Here is a 14636-nt window from a genome sequence, read left to right as displayed (position 1 = left end):
ATTCTGAGAGTTCAATATTGTGAATGCTTTTGAGTCTTCATTTTTTCACTTAGGAGCTAAGCCAACCTATGTCCAGAAAGGATACAGCTAGAATAGCTTTTCCATGGGTTTAAGAGTAACTTATTTCTTGACTCCATAAGAGCCCTTTCTGCTGTAAGCCTCCTGTCATCACTTCCCTTGAAATTGGCTGGCATTCTTGAAATTGCCACATGTCACCACAGGAATTGTTTCTCCGGAAGAAGACAGCACACTGAATTTACAGGGCTCAAACAGTGTTCCTGTTGTGGTTGAAACGTCCTGAGTAAACCTAAAAATGGACTTTACTGGTCTTTCCAGAGAAGAGCTTTTCTGATGTTCTCCAGGAAGCTGATATATTGTCACAGGCTTCCTACAAGTACATAGAGCATTACATATGAAAATTATGGTAGAATATCCACCATGCTGTCAAGTCAAGCATGCAGAAGTGAAGAAATGCAGGAAAGTTGCTTGTGCAACCTAAACTCAGAGTTTTTATATGTGGTGGTGTCATACAGTCAGTACAGACTGAACTGGCAGGGAACTTGGCTGCCACATGCATCTTCCTTGTGTCTCAGATAATCTCATCGACTGTGTTTGAGTACTTTTATGAAGGTGATAGTGAGTTATACACATGCACAAAGATAAATTTTAAGTTCAAGCTTAAAAATATATCCGTGGTAGAACCAAGATAATTAATAGGGTTTTCTCATTTTAGTGGGACTTCTGTTCAATGACCATCATGTTTTTTACCTAACGTTATTCTTAGTATTTAAAATGTTGGTTAAAACTGAGAGGTGGTCATCCTGCAGCAGTTGACCAGAATGGAAAAAATCAGCCCAAGTGAGAGAAAGGAAAGCTTGTATGTGATAAACTCATTTTCTATTGGGAACTGACAATCAATCCTAAATACAAGGTCTGCTGCCTGTGATAGTTACTGTGTAGAACTGGTACTTAGTCCTCATCTGAAAGGGAATGAGAATTTACCCTGAGCTTAATTCTTCTTCCTTAAAGTGAATTCAGGTGTGGTAGTAACTTGGACAGGAGTCATAAAATCACAGGAGCACTGTTTGGAAGAGACCTCTCAGTGTCTGTATTCCAACATCTCCTGCTTGAAGCAGACTCTTGCTCATGTTGGATCAGGTTGGTCAGGGCTATTTCTAGTTGAGATTCAAGGAGTTAAACTGGCTTTCCAGTGCAGGAATAGAACGTAATGAAAGGTAATTTGGTGGAGATCAATACGTGCAAGATGTGTTTTCCTGTTGTGTGGGCATTGCACCAGGGGCATGTAGGAGAGTTCATCCTCCTGTGCAGAGCTGTGCAGCTCATCAGCCCTTGCAGGCTCAAAGCAGAACCTCCTCACGTGTGGCTGGTCATGCACTGGTTTCCTGTTTAGAAATGTATGTGTTGAAGTTTGAAAGTGTATGTGTTGAGTGCAGTGAGGTGAATCTGGGGGACAAGCCAGCTGCTTTCCTCTCTGCTGGGTACTCTCTAAGGTGGGAGAGTGTGGAACTTCCCATGTCTCCTGCTTGTGTTTGGGTGGGATTGATCTGAGTACAGAGGGAAGAGCATGGTACTTGGGCCAGATGGGACTGAGAGATGACAGAAAGAATCAGTGATGTCTGTAAATGAGAGTAACTCAGAGCTAGTGTGGCTGTGGTTTAGTTTCTTCTTTAGCCACAATCTATTTTAGCAACATGAAGTTTCTGGGAATCCCCGACATCTACGTGCTCACCTATCTATTTGCAGCATTTATATCTCTGAATAGTAAGAGTTCTTGTATGCTCTATTTCCTGCCCCTGGCTACAGAGGAGATGTTGTTATTTTCTTGTTGCTTGGACTGGGAGTAACTATGTCCCACCATTTTTCTAGTCCATAAGCAAAGTTCAGTTTTCTCTTAAGCTCTGTGTATCTGACTCTCAAATAATTTAATGGAGCAAATAGAAAACAATTATAAAAATAATTTTAAATCTAATTTTGTGCTTCTATGTATGTTTCTAAAATTTGGGTCTTTTTAATTAAGATCACATGATTAAAAGATGCTGTTAATCACTTTTCAATTAGCAGAAGCTTAATATGTATATAGCTGTTGCAGCAGCTGTAGCTCAGGCCATACTTTATTCATATTGTTTTCTATAATGCTGTTAGAAGATAAGCAGAGTACTAATTTGCTAGCCAGTGATTTACTTGGCTCCTGAATAAAAGCTGTGTTTGTATAAACATTGGAATTCAGTGAAAAATACATTGGTTTAAATGTTAATTTTGTTAATCAAGCTACCACATCTTCAGTATGTTATAGAGAGAGCAAATATATGAAAGTACACTTTGAATTTAATACAAACTGATTTTTTTAGAAAAAGAAGCAAATGGTTCATTGTTCCCAAACATCATGCACCCAGTATTTAAGGCATTCAGATACATTAACTGTTTAAAGAATCTACCCCAACAGGTATCTTTCTGCATAAGGTAATAGAGACAGACTGTCAAAACTCGTGGGAGGATTAGTGGTAGTTGAAAGATGCTTTGGTAACTTTTACTTTGGACTCATGACCATTTCTATATACCCCAAACCTTTGAAGTCTGGCTCTTTGGGAGGTTGAGGTCTAAAACAGGTGGTGGCTTTTCTCTCCTGGCTCTGACTTCATGACTGGCACAAGAAAGTGGGGTGTGTCGGTTTTTCAAATATTTTCCAAGACTCTGTGAAGAATATGCTCCCAGCCTGTGAGTTATACAAATATCAGAAGTAGTTCAAGCAAAAACTGATTCAGTTTCAAGAGAATTTCAGTTGAAGAGAATTACTGCAAGTTCCCTGGTCTTGTGTCCCAAGGTTCAGCAAACTATATATTGTAGACACTTCTCTGAAGTAGTACCTTCATATAATGAATTTCCCAGACAGATCAAAGATGACATATTCCAGTTCCATATGTGGTTTGAAATACCATCTCCTTAACATTTGATGCAGTCAAATTGGTGTTTGCTATTTACATTATTGAATAGATGGGCAGGAAGTACCTGCCTTAGTGTAGGTACTTCTGATGTTAATTTCTTTTGATTTCTTCAGAACCAATTCTTTCTAATGTTAACAGAAAAATAAATACCATGTACTTGTTTTCCTTCCCTCTCCTCCCCTCTGGCTGCTTGGGCTCCACCAGGGGATGACGACCTGGAGGCACTGAAAGCCAAGAACATCAAGCAGACGGAGCTGGTGGCTGACCTGCGGGAGGCCATCCTCCAGGTGGCACGGCACTTCCAGTGTGTGGATCCCAAGAACTGCAGCATTGTGAGTGGAAACAGCTGGATCTGCACTGCTCTGTGCTCCAGGCATGGCTTTTGAGTGTCCATCACAGGACAGAGCTGTTCAAATGCTCCTGAAGTGTGGGCTTGAGAGAGAACATGCCAGGCATAATGGCAGGAGGATAAGGCTTGCTTAATCCATCCCTGTGTTGGGAGGTTGTCTGCTGGCTAGGAGCAGGAAAAGGTTTGGGAAGAGGGGCATGCAAGCTTTGGCAGATAGCTGGGAGTCACCTGTGGCTTTGCATTCCTCTCTGCTCTCATCTACATGCCTGCTAGGATCTGACTCCAGACTACAGCATGGAGAGCCACCAGCGGGACCACGAGAACTACGTTGCCTGTTCCCGCAACCGACGGCGACGAGCCAAGGCTCTGCTGGATTTTGAGCGCCACGACGACGACGAGCTGGGCTTCCGCAAGAATGACATCATTACGGTGTGTCAGCCTGGGGGACAGGCACCGGGGTGGGACATGCAGACCCAGCTTGTTCGGGACACTGCACTACCTCTCCTGCAGGGAAAGGAGGGAGGAGATGAGCTCATAGCCCAGTGAGGAGCCCAAGAGAAGGAGCTGGTGCTCCTGGGGGCTGCCTGGGGATGAGGCAGTGTGTTCCTGGGAGTGTTGTCTTGTGGGTCTCTCTCCCTGCCACCACAGAGTCCCTTTCCTGGCTGCCATACAGCTGTGCAAAAGATGGATTTGGTCCAACCTGAGTCCCAGTTTAACATTGCACACTGAGCTGTGGCCAGACTAGAAAAGCATCCATTTGCATTTTTCCTATCTGAAAGTGGGGAGAACAGGATGTTTGCAGTAGCTCTGTGCCCTTGAAGGCCCTGGGCCATGTGAGAAGAGAACATTGGCAAAGCAGTTGAGAAGAATGCAGTTCCTCATTGTGGACACACAACCAGGCAGCTGTAGCCCTCTTGCCAATGCAACCTCTTCAACTGATATTTCCACTCTCTCTTTTTCAGATAATTTCCCAGAAGGATGAGCACTGTTGGGTGGGAGAGCTGAATGGACTGAGAGGTGAGAACAGGATGGCTTGCACTGTGGGGAGTGGGCTGGGTATGCAGAACATCCATTCATCTACAGCAACTGCTCTGGCAGCAGAGAGTCTGCCAGGCACCTAGAGTATCTGCCAGGAACAGAGGAAATGTATGAGAGCAGTCATGCAGCAGCAACCTGGTTTTTTCTTGCAAAGAGCAAGTTTAGGCTCCATCCTCCTGGCACAGGGTGGTTGGTGCATGTCAGCACTGCTGCATGTGGGCAGTGTCCTGCAATTGGCTTTCTCATGCAGCTGCCTTAATTATTGTGATTTTGAGGCTGCTTGCATCCATCTTTGGGGTTGGGCCCTATGAACTCTGATTTATTCTCAGCTCCCACTGGGCTTTGTGTAAGGATTTCTCAGTATCTTTGTCAGGCTCATCTCTTTGTTCACTCTTTGTAGGTTGGTTTCCTGCAAAATTTGTGGAGATCCTGGATGAGCGGAGTAAAGAGGTACTTAAAACGACCCTCAAGTTCAAAAAGTTCCACATGAAAAAAAAGGTTATGTCATAACTGAAAAAACACAGTTAAAAAGAGCCATAGATTTACCCCCTTCAGTCTGTGATTTGTCTGGCCACTGAGTGGTTTGTGATGTGATCAGGCACTGTGTCTTCCTAAGCCTGTTTGCTCAACTTCATCGTGCTGACCAAGTGGAGAATGAGTGCCCTAGAGGGCTGCCACGGGCACCTGTGTGAGATGCCTGGGATTGAAAGGACCTTAGAGATGAACCTTAAGAAAGCTGAGAATGCAGCAGGGAGAGAAGCAGGAGGATCCTATGGGCAGTGTTTCTGTCTGCTCCCAGCTGCCTGTGTTCTTTTCCTCCTTGGAGGCTGTACCTATGGATCCTGCTCAGGCTTTGTGACCCTGACAATGAATTCTCCCCAAGCAGCGGTGCTCAAGGGGACAATTTATCTTAGTTCTCTTACAGCTGACAGTAATGAGATGACACTTAACTACAGCAGGTACTTCAATATGTCCTCAAGGCTGGGGTAGTGTGAATGAGACAATCATCATCAGCTGTTGACTTAAGCAGTTTTCAGGGGAAGTGGAGAAGGCCTGGTTCTCCCTCTTCTTCTCAGCATTTGGGGAGTGAAGAAGTTCCTCTCCATACCTTAGCTCAGTCAGCATCACACCATCGCATTCCTACTTGCGAAACACTGCCAGGATGGTGCTTGGGTCTCCTGGGTGCCACCTAAGCACAAAGGTCCCAGGAGATCCCCTGCAGTAGCACAGAGCACAGGGCCTTATGCAAGGGCATAACAGGCAGGGGGTTCTGGCAGGCATAACAGGCAGGGGGTTCTGGGAGTGGAATTGGTCTGTGCAGGGAAGGTGTAGGTGAGTGGACCACCTCTGTGCTCTGCCAGTGTGCTGAGAGCTGGCTCTTCCTGTTCCTCAGTACTCCATCGCCGGAGATGACTCGGTCACAGAGGGGGTGACAGACTTGGTGCGAGGGACACTCTGTCCAGCCTTGAAGTCCATATTTGAACATGGATTGAAGAAGCCATCTCTGCTGGGGGGAGCCTGCCACCCTTGGCTGTTCATTGAAGAGGTGAGATGTCCCAGTTCCTTTCGTGGGCCAGTGTTGCCAGAGGGCTGAGGTGAGGGCATTGTAGGGCAGAGTGTGTTGACTGTCCCTCTTCTCCTCTAGGCTGCAAGCCGGGAAGTGGAACGGGACTTCGACTCCGTGTATTCTCGCCTCGTGCTCTGCAAGACTTACAGGTCTGTGTGCTGCTCCTGCATGCCCATCAAACTGATGCTGCTCTGCCCCTTCCTCCTGTGGGTGTGGTGTGCACAGACTGCTCTGCCTGTGCTGATTTGGGGCTGGCAGTGGCTCTTGTTCTGTCTGCTGGGCTCCTGTGTTTGGTTCTGGGTGTGTATCTGGCTCTCTCATGGCTGTTGGGGTATGAAGCAGGAAAGGCCTGCGTGTACCCAGGGTGACTCTGGAGCTGGCTGAGTCTCTGCTGTGATCTTTACAGGCTTGATGAAGATGGCAAAGTCCTCACTCCAGAAGAGCTGCTTTACCGGGTGAGTGATGTCCCAAGCCAGAGCCCTGCTCCTACTTTGGGGAAGTTTCCTGTGGAGACTATTGGAGGGAGATGTTTGAAAGTCTCCCAGACCTTCCCTTAGCACCTGTGGTGCTAGCAGGGGGCACTGGTGAGGGTGGGAGCTCCAGGGAGGGGCAGCATTTGGCTGTGTTGCTGAAATGGCTGCCCAGCAGTAACCACACCTTCCCTTCCTGCAGGCAGTTCAGGCTGTGAACATGACCCATGATGCTGCACATGCACAGATGGACGTGAAGCTTCGTTCTCTCATCTGTGTTGGTCTCAAGTGAGTCATCTGAGGCCCTGATACCCTCAGCATTGTGGGTGCAAAGAGCTTGGGAAAGGGACAGAGTGGGCTTAAGTGCAGCAGTGGTTTCAATCTATCATAGGCCACAGCATCTTTTTTCCCTCCTCTCACTGCAGCCACTGAGTGAGCCTTGCTCCTTGTGCCTTGTGCTGGCCTGATTCCTAGCTGGAAGAAGGAGCTCCTTCTTTGTGTGAGCATGGAGTGGCTCACACAAATTTACTGGGTTATCCTGTTCTCACTGGGGACAGGACTGGGGATCAAGGCTTGGGCTGGAAATAGACTGTCCCGAAGGGATGGGGTTTCTTTCCATGGCTTCAGCTGAGTAACATTCCTCTACCCTATAATTGCAGTGAGCAGGTGCTCCATTTGTGGCTGGAGGTGCTGTGCTCAAGCCTGCAGACCGTGGAGAAGTGGTTCCATCCCTGGTCATTCCTGCGCAGTCCTGGCTGGGTGCAGATCAAATGTGAGCTGAGGTAAGTGTACCCATGGGCCTTGCCAGTGTCTGGGATTGATTTCCTCCTCCTCTGCAGGAGGTGGTCCTCACTATGGCTGTGTTTGGGCCTTCTCCAGTGAATGGGAGCATGGGCTGCCCAGACATCCCAGCTGCAGAGATTTCCTGCTGTGTGCTGAGGCAGTAACACATCTCTAGACAGTTTAATCTGAGGCACTGTGTCTGCCTGATCCAGGAGCAGAGCTTGGCTCCTGGGGACCTGTTGTGACAAGCAGGCAGCCTTTGCCTGCCAGCAACCTCCTGCTGTGCACCTACTCTGATGGGGAAACTGCCTTCTCCACCCCACTGCTCTCCATGTGCTTTGCCTGCCACTCCTAAGTCCAGGCAGGGAGCAGGAAATGTGCTAGGGTGACAGCTGGACTGCCATTAGCCAGGAAAGAGTCATCACCCATCCAGGGGCTGAAAGCAGCTTTAGTGCCTGAGCTTGTATTTCTGCTGCAGGACACTTCTCTTGCTCCAGGGAGGGAGGGTGCTGCAGAACTCTGAGGTGCTACTGGCAGAGCTCTGCTTTTTGGAGAGCAACCTGCAAACTGCCATTGCCAGCTGTGTGCAGCCCTCAGCCAGGCATGTCTGTGGTCCCCCAAAACCTGGGGCTGCCCGTGCCTCCCTGTGCTGCTGCACCAGGCCCTGTAGGGGCTGCACTTGAGTCATGTCTTCAGGCTCCTCCTCCAGCCTTGGCCTGGCAGGATGTGAAACCCAGCGGGGAGGGGGAAACAGGGAATGAGTGACTGCTGCTGTCTTTTCAACACCATCAATCAAGGAATTTTATCCTTGTAAGCTTAGTGGCATGCCAGGACAAGCTGAGGAGACAGTGTATTTGTGTGCCTGGGGGCAGCAGTTGTGGGCACAGGCTGGGAGTGCTGTCTGGAGGGGTCTGTTTTATCATCACTTTCTTCTGTTTGCGTTGCAGAGTCCTCTGCAAATTTGCCTTCAGTCTCTCTCAGGACTGGGAGCTGCCAATAAAGAGAGAGGTGAGTAGGTGGCATCTCTCATTCTCTCACTCAGCTGGGGTCTTTGCTTACTGCCTCTCTCTCCCAGCCTTGTGTTCCAGCCCATCCTGTGCCTCCTCCTGAGCAAGCTCCAGAGGCTGTGGATGGAGCTGCTTTCCTTGCCTGGGCAGGTTGTGCAGGAGCTGTGTGGCACTGCTGGCAGAGGGGGCTGCCCTGCCCTGCTCTGCCCTGCCCAGCTGGGATAGAGGGCAGTGGCAGGCTACCCTTCCCTGGGGCTCTCCAAACCGCAGGGCCTCTCCCTGTGCCAGCTGTGCAAACGTGGGAAGTGCAGGAAGCTGCTTTGTCTGGGTGTCCTTGGTGTGCTTGGGCTGCAGACACAACCTCCCCTTTTCTGGGTGTGGTGCACTGACCTGGGTCTCTGTGTCATCCTGCAGGAGAAGGAGAAGAAGCCACTGAAGGAAGGGGTGCAGGACATGCTCGTGAAGCATCATCTCTTCAGCTGGGACATAGATGGGTGACCCCCACCCTGCCCCATCCTGGGGACCTTCTCGATGGCGCACATTCCTCTCCCCCACCCCCTCCAGTCTCACCCCCTGCCCTTCCCCACCCCACCCACTTGTATCTGTGACAAAATCCCCCTCGGGGGCTGCCAGACCACCTGGGACAGAGATGGCAGCAGTGCCGAGAGGCCGAGCTGCAGACCCGAGGGGGGGTGATGGTCGAGAGTGACGCTGCAAAGGGACAAGTGTGTTCTGGCTACAAAAACCAAGTGCCCCCTCCCAGCTTTCCACATCTCTGCCACCCCCATCTTCTGCTTTCCTCAGCCCTGCCTCCCCCCCAGTGCCTGGGGGAGCAGCCTGGCTGGAGCCATGTGTGCTGCCCCATGGGCTAGCAGTCGCATGGGGGTGTGAGCATGTCTGTGGCTGGAGCTGTGGGGGAAAGATGACCCTTGTGGGGTGGCTTTGATCTGCAAGAGCTGGTGCCATTGGGAGTTGGTATTGCAGCTACATGTGGAATTGGGCTGGTGAGAGACTCACTGCTGTACAGGAGCAGGGAGATCATGTCCCCTCCCCATGCCAGCGAAGGGCTGCCCCTTGCCAGGGGGCAGTGGGACAAGTTCCTTTGACCTGGAGCTGGAGCTGAGAAGATGCAACTGGCATCAGCTTCATCCCACCTCCCTGGCACTGGTGCGTGGGTGTCCAAAAGATTTGCCCAAGTTTACCAGCCTGTTACCACTGTAACAGCCTTAGGGGATGGTCCTTGTCTCCTCTGGGAGCAGACAAAAACCACCTCTCCCCTAAACAAGAGTGTTTCATGCTGTCATTTTAGTCTCTAGATGGTTTTTACTGTTAACCAAAAAGCTGTAAATTTACTCCAGGAATATGTATATTTTGGCACCATTGTAGCTCAGGACAAGGTTTAGGTTGGAGCTGGCTCAGGGAGACTAACTCGTCCTCCTCGCCTTGCGATGGCAACGGGGACACGGGTCAGAGTGGAGAATTGCTGCTTTGTGGTGGTGGCTCTGGATATGGAGTCTGTGACTTTCTACTGAAAGCGCTTGTCTGTGAGCACAAACTACTGATGGGATGACTATAGATTCTTACTTTCCTTTATTTGGTGGGTTTGTAAATAAAAACTGCATCTTGGGAGAGTGCTGGGCTTTGTCTTATTTTTTGACAGGGCCAGGACTCTGTTTAAGTTTTCCTTTTTGCCATTTGACAGCGGTGAGCCCAGTTCTGCTACCAGCAGTGGCTGCCCTGCCTTGCCTCTGCCCCACCAGCCCTCCCTAAGTGCCCCAGTAAAGCCAGAAATACTGGAAACTACAGGTTGTAGGGACACAGCAGGAGGAAAGCCTTTAGGAAAGGGAGAGAGGCTGGCAGAAAGCAGGGCTGGGTGGTGGGGACAGCAGCATTGTCTGTTCAAGAACTATCTCTGGAAAAAGCAGGTGTAGGCTCAGCAGCAAAGTGGGACAGTAACAGGGCACAGACCCTTGGGAGAATTGTTCAGAAGTCCAAGATCATGGCAGGGTGGGAGTTGCAGCATATGTACTGATTTGAAAGTGAGTGTTTTCCGTAAAGGTAATTCCTTTGGAATGGGGCTGTGGAAGTGGCAGTGTCACCTCACCACCACCTGGGGTCCAGACCAGCCTCTGGGCTGGTGGGGACTGTAATAGCTGCCCTTGGTAAAACCCACTTCTGGTTGCAGGGTAGGTAATTTCCAAACACTGAGGGAATCTCCTTGCAGCTGAGAAGGGTGAGGCACCTCCACTTAAAACGGGTTTGTTTTAGGTTTGAGAAAGACGCAGAGGGATCACCCACCCTTGGCTGGAAAAGGCAGTGGCCCCAAGCCCTCCCACGAGCATAACAGATAAGTTTTTGAGCACGTGGCTGTTTGGAATTTTTTTAATAAAATGGATTTTTTTCTTCAAATATTTGTAACTGAAAAAATAATTCAATTTAAAGATCCATTCTCTCCCCCGTTAACTTGTCACTTTTATCCTTTTCCAGTTGAATACTCGCTCTGGATCTGATGCCCCAACACCATCCGGCTCTGATGGTGCTGATCACCCCTCGCCATTGGCTGCATAGTGGAAGGGAGAGTGCGTGCTAGTCAAATACACATTACAAACAAGTAGTGGTTACAGCAGAAAGATTCAGGATTACATTCAAGGTAGAGGCAGAACATCAGACTTCGTTTTTTTCCCAATGGGTGCAAAAATGTATGTCCAGGGGAATACCTCTTCCGACAAAGAACTATTGAACTATTATTCAAACAAATAATAGTAAGAAAGCAGAGAACTGGGCAAGCCTGCTCTGGGCACTGCTTGGGGAAAAGACTTTCTAACGTTTCTGGGGCAGAGGCACCACCTTCCCCTCTGCCTGCAGGCACAGGGGTCTCTCTTGCTCCCCTGGCAGAAGCCCCTTGTGCAGAGGGGCTCTCACAGGTCAGCTGGGCTCCTCGGGGCATGAGGCTCATGGTTCTGTATCCTCTGGGCTCTTTGAGGCGCTTCAGCCAATGCAAGCATTCTGGGCAAAATCAGGGTCACTAAATTCCAGATGGTGGATGGGGTGAAGGTGTAAGGGAGCAGCTGTGAGCTCAGCCTTTCACCAGCAACCTCTGGGAAGGGCTGCACTGGTAACAGGCATTGGCATCTCTCTGCCAATGACTGCAGTACCTGGCCCAGGGCAAGGAACCCAGGAGTGGGTCGGGCCAGCACTGCAGCTAGAGTGCTCCCACCTTCCTCTAGGAGCTCATTGCACTTTATTGATAATTTCCTTCTTTATTTACTGGCTGCAGATTTGTAATTGTACAAAAGAAACCACACAGCTGGTTTTTGTGGGGTCTACTGCAATTATGGGCTAAAATAACCTGATTTTGCTTGTGTCTGAGAAACAGGCAGGCTCACTTTTTCCCCTCAGGATTTCAGAGATCCTCCCACTCCCCCCATACTTTCCTCCTAAGAAACCCCTTGCCTCCTGACCCCACAGCTGGACAGCTGCCCTGGGGAAGCTGGTGAGAGCTCTGTAAGGCTACTGCTGTGTACCCACTGCTCCCAGTGAGCACAAGGGCTGTACGAGGAGAGGACTGAGGAAGGCTCCAGGAGGATAAAGGGAGTGCCCACCAGTCTCTTCTATTCTGATTTTTAGGATGTAACACTGTGGCTTGAGCAATAGAAAGCCTGTGAGGAAGGGGGAGGGAGGTGGTGTCCTACCCAACCCACACACTGAGGGAGGCAGGTAAGAGGCTCCAATTTGCTTACAGCTCAGGGCCAGAGGAGAGAGGAGGGGGCAGAAAGGAAACTGCCAGCAGGCTCCCCCTGCAAATGATTAAGAAAGTGGCTCCCCATGCAGTTAACAAGCAAATAGGGCACAGGAGAGCAGGAGTATCTCCCAGCTGTGAACAGGCATGACCCCATGCAGCTGCCAGTTCAGTGGCACATTGTGCAGGGTTGCCATTCACCTGCCCACCATGGAGCAGAGGTAGCAGCACCCCTGTGGCACAGCCTCCCCCTGAGAAGACTGGCCAGGTACCAAAGGTGCAGGGAAGCAGCATGTGGCTCACAGCTACCCCTCCCAGCAGGAAGCACTGCAGCCCAGTGTGGGGGAAAGGTGGGGACAGCATCCTCAGGGAGATATTGAAAAGGATGGCAGTTGACCCTTTCATTTCCTGAGCAGGTCACTACCTCAGTCCGTTTGACTTCAGGAGCCACGGCTTCCCCCACCTTACTCAGCCCGAGCAGCCTGGACCCAGTTCAGGGCCAAAGCAGGGATAGCCTTGTGGCAAGGTGGCCACATCCACCTAAGCCATGTCCCACCAGCTCAGTATGGCCACGAGTTACTGTTGACACAAGAATTTTAAAGTAACAGGAGTAACAGCACAGGCCTGCCCAAGGAATAGCATCGTCATGGATCTGAGATCCTGGGGGTTTGTCCACCCTCAGTCTGCACTTCTGCTGAGGCACCAGCCTGGGGCCCTACAGGGATGAAGAGCACCAGCTCACAGTAAGCAGCCATTTACTTTTGCCTTTGTCCTGTGGGACTGGAGGGAGGGCAGAGCAGAGGTCAGCTGCCAATACCTGCTTCCAGGCTCCTCCCAGAAAGGGGCGCTCCCAGTCACTGAGCCTGTGCTGTGCCACACAACACTCCTCCCGCAGTCCCACTTCCCCTTCCTTGCCTACTGGACATAACATCCACCCCCAGCTGCTGCTTTCCACTGGGGCATGTGCTACAGTGAGGCACCAACACAGCAAAGGAGGGAGACAGATTGCACATGGCCCCCAGTGATATGGTATGTATTGCCAGCTGTGCCACACACCCACATCCCAGGACACACAGGTTCTTTCATGTCCCTAGTCCCCACGCCAGGCTGACTGCCCTGCTCACTTGGCGTTGTCACAAGTGCTGTGGGAGCTGGGGGCAATGGGCTGTGCCTGACAGCAGTTTTAACATATAAGGACCTGATTTTAGCACCTTAAAAAACTTTTGCAGCCCAGAGTGAAGCAAGCAGGCAGACTGGCAGGCCTCTGCCAAGCTCAGCAATATTTGGGAAACCAGCTTAGACATTACCAGGTTGGTGGGGAGCCCTGGTTCCCTTTGGCTACGTTTAGAGAAGGTGCCTGTTCTGCCCAGCTCCTCCCAGCCCTGCAGCAGATCAGACCCTCCCCTGACAGACGGCAGGGGGTGCAGAGGGCAGCTGCTCTGGGCCCCTGGCAGCCCTCCTGCCTTTGTGTCCTGCTCCAGAGGTAGAATCCCCTTCCACAACCGTTAAGACCAACCGTGCTGGGGCAGCACAGCCCCTTTTATCTGCAGTCCCAGGAAGGTGCAGGGTGCTGCTTCTGGAAACAGCTCAGGCCCAGTCATGCTCTGTCCCACGTGAGGGAACAATGCACTGCCATTGCTGCTCCTGCCTGGAGGAAGAGAGGCTGCTGGCTCTGCTCTCACCCCGGCTGGGCCAGGTTGTGTGGACAGAAGGCTGCCAGCTCCAGAGCTCCTCCTGCCTCTTGTCCCCCCAACAGCCGTTCTCCCTGCCCTGGCCTGGCCCACTGCCGGCTTCACGCAGGAAGGACACTGTTAGGGGAGGAGTACAAATACTAGGAGCTCATTCTATTTTCTTTTTTTTGGTTGACTGGCCTCTTCCCCCTGCATGCCTGTGCCCTCCCACTCCCATTCCCTTCAGTCTCTGCTCACAGAATTACAAGCAAGAATCCCAGTGCAGCTGCAGATCATGTCCATCAAGAAAGTCTGTGGAAAAGAGGCTGGGAGCGGCGGTGCTCAGGGGAGCCAGGCTCATGACAGACCCCCCTGGCAGCTCCAGCCAGTCCATGCTGTCCAAGTTAGCCTCAGCCAGATCCAGGGTTATGCCCCCAGACGGCTCGTGAGCAAAGTGCAATTCCGAGGTGTCCATGGGTGAAGGCGGGTGGTCCAGGATGGCCGAGCTGCTCAGCATCTCACTGTGGAGGTCATCGATCAGGGACAGGGGCTCCGGCCCATCGTGGCCTGCCGTCAGCAGGGGGAGGCCAGTGCTGCTCTCCAGGAAGTCCTCCAGGCGTCCCACGGGCACAGGCTGCCCCAAGGACACGGGCAGCTCGGAGGAGTGCTGGCTGCTGGGCGGTGGGGAACACGCTGGGGCCACAGGCGCTTCTTTCCCTGCTGGGGACGACTGATCCTTGAAGTCAGCAGAAATCTCTGTACAGGGAACACACGGGCCAGGTGAGGCAAAGTCTGGCTGAACACCACAAGGATCCCTCCCACCCACCAGGGCCACAGGGACCCCACAGATGAAGCCATCACTGGCCACCGGCTGGCATAAGGAAACTCATCCTGTGCCTGCGCTTGCCTCACTACAGGGAGTTTTCAGCCCACCTCCATGGAATTCAATCTCTGTCCAGTCTCTCAGAAGTGATGTGCTCTGATGGATCTGATACAGCAGAGCCATCAAGAATCACAGAATCATATAAAGGCCTGACTGACACCTCCCTC

General features: G+C 51.1%; 2 protein-coding genes across 6 annotated transcripts in view; one reads left to right on the top strand and one right to left on the bottom strand.

Annotated features, from left to right (window-relative positions):
- Positions 1 to 9808, top strand: part of SGSM3 (small G protein signaling modulator 3) — a 28352-nt gene extending 18544 nt beyond the window's left edge. For both annotated transcript variants that reach the window (XM_085048688.1, XM_085048689.1), the window contains exons 12-22: positions 3168 to 3295; positions 3586 to 3741; positions 4275 to 4329; positions 4751 to 4800; positions 5744 to 5896; positions 5996 to 6066; positions 6324 to 6372; positions 6590 to 6675; positions 7047 to 7169; positions 8118 to 8178; positions 8592 to 9808. In XM_085048688.1, coding sequence (XP_084904814.1) covers positions 3168 to 3295; positions 3586 to 3741; positions 4275 to 4329; positions 4751 to 4800; positions 5744 to 5896; positions 5996 to 6066; positions 6324 to 6372; positions 6590 to 6675; positions 7047 to 7169; positions 8118 to 8178; positions 8592 to 8675 — 1016 coding nt within the window. In that variant the 3' untranslated portion in view covers positions 8676 to 9808. The remainder of the gene's footprint in view (positions 1 to 3167; positions 3296 to 3585; positions 3742 to 4274; positions 4330 to 4750; positions 4801 to 5743; positions 5897 to 5995; positions 6067 to 6323; positions 6373 to 6589; positions 6676 to 7046; positions 7170 to 8117; positions 8179 to 8591) is intronic.
- A 737-nt stretch (positions 9809 to 10545) lies between these two features.
- MRTFA (myocardin related transcription factor A) overlaps positions 10546 to 14636 on the bottom strand; it is a 77718-nt gene continuing 73627 nt past the window's right edge. For all 4 annotated transcript variants that reach the window (XM_085048687.1, XM_085048685.1, XM_085048686.1 and 1 more), the window contains exon 14: positions 10546 to 14342. In XM_085048687.1, the coding sequence (XP_084904813.1) occupies positions 13849 to 14342 (494 nt within the window). In that variant the 3' untranslated portion in view covers positions 10546 to 13848. The remainder of the gene's footprint in view (positions 14343 to 14636) is intronic.

Source organism: Lichenostomus cassidix, chromosome 1Aa, assembly GCF_008360975.1.
Source record: "Lichenostomus cassidix isolate B80296 chromosome 1Aa, HeHo_3.0, whole genome shotgun sequence".
Lineage (NCBI taxonomy): Eukaryota > Metazoa > Chordata > Aves > Passeriformes > Meliphagidae > Lichenostomus > Lichenostomus cassidix.
Note: the sequence above shows the minus strand (reverse complement) of the source record. Positions and strands in the feature narration are given on the sequence as shown.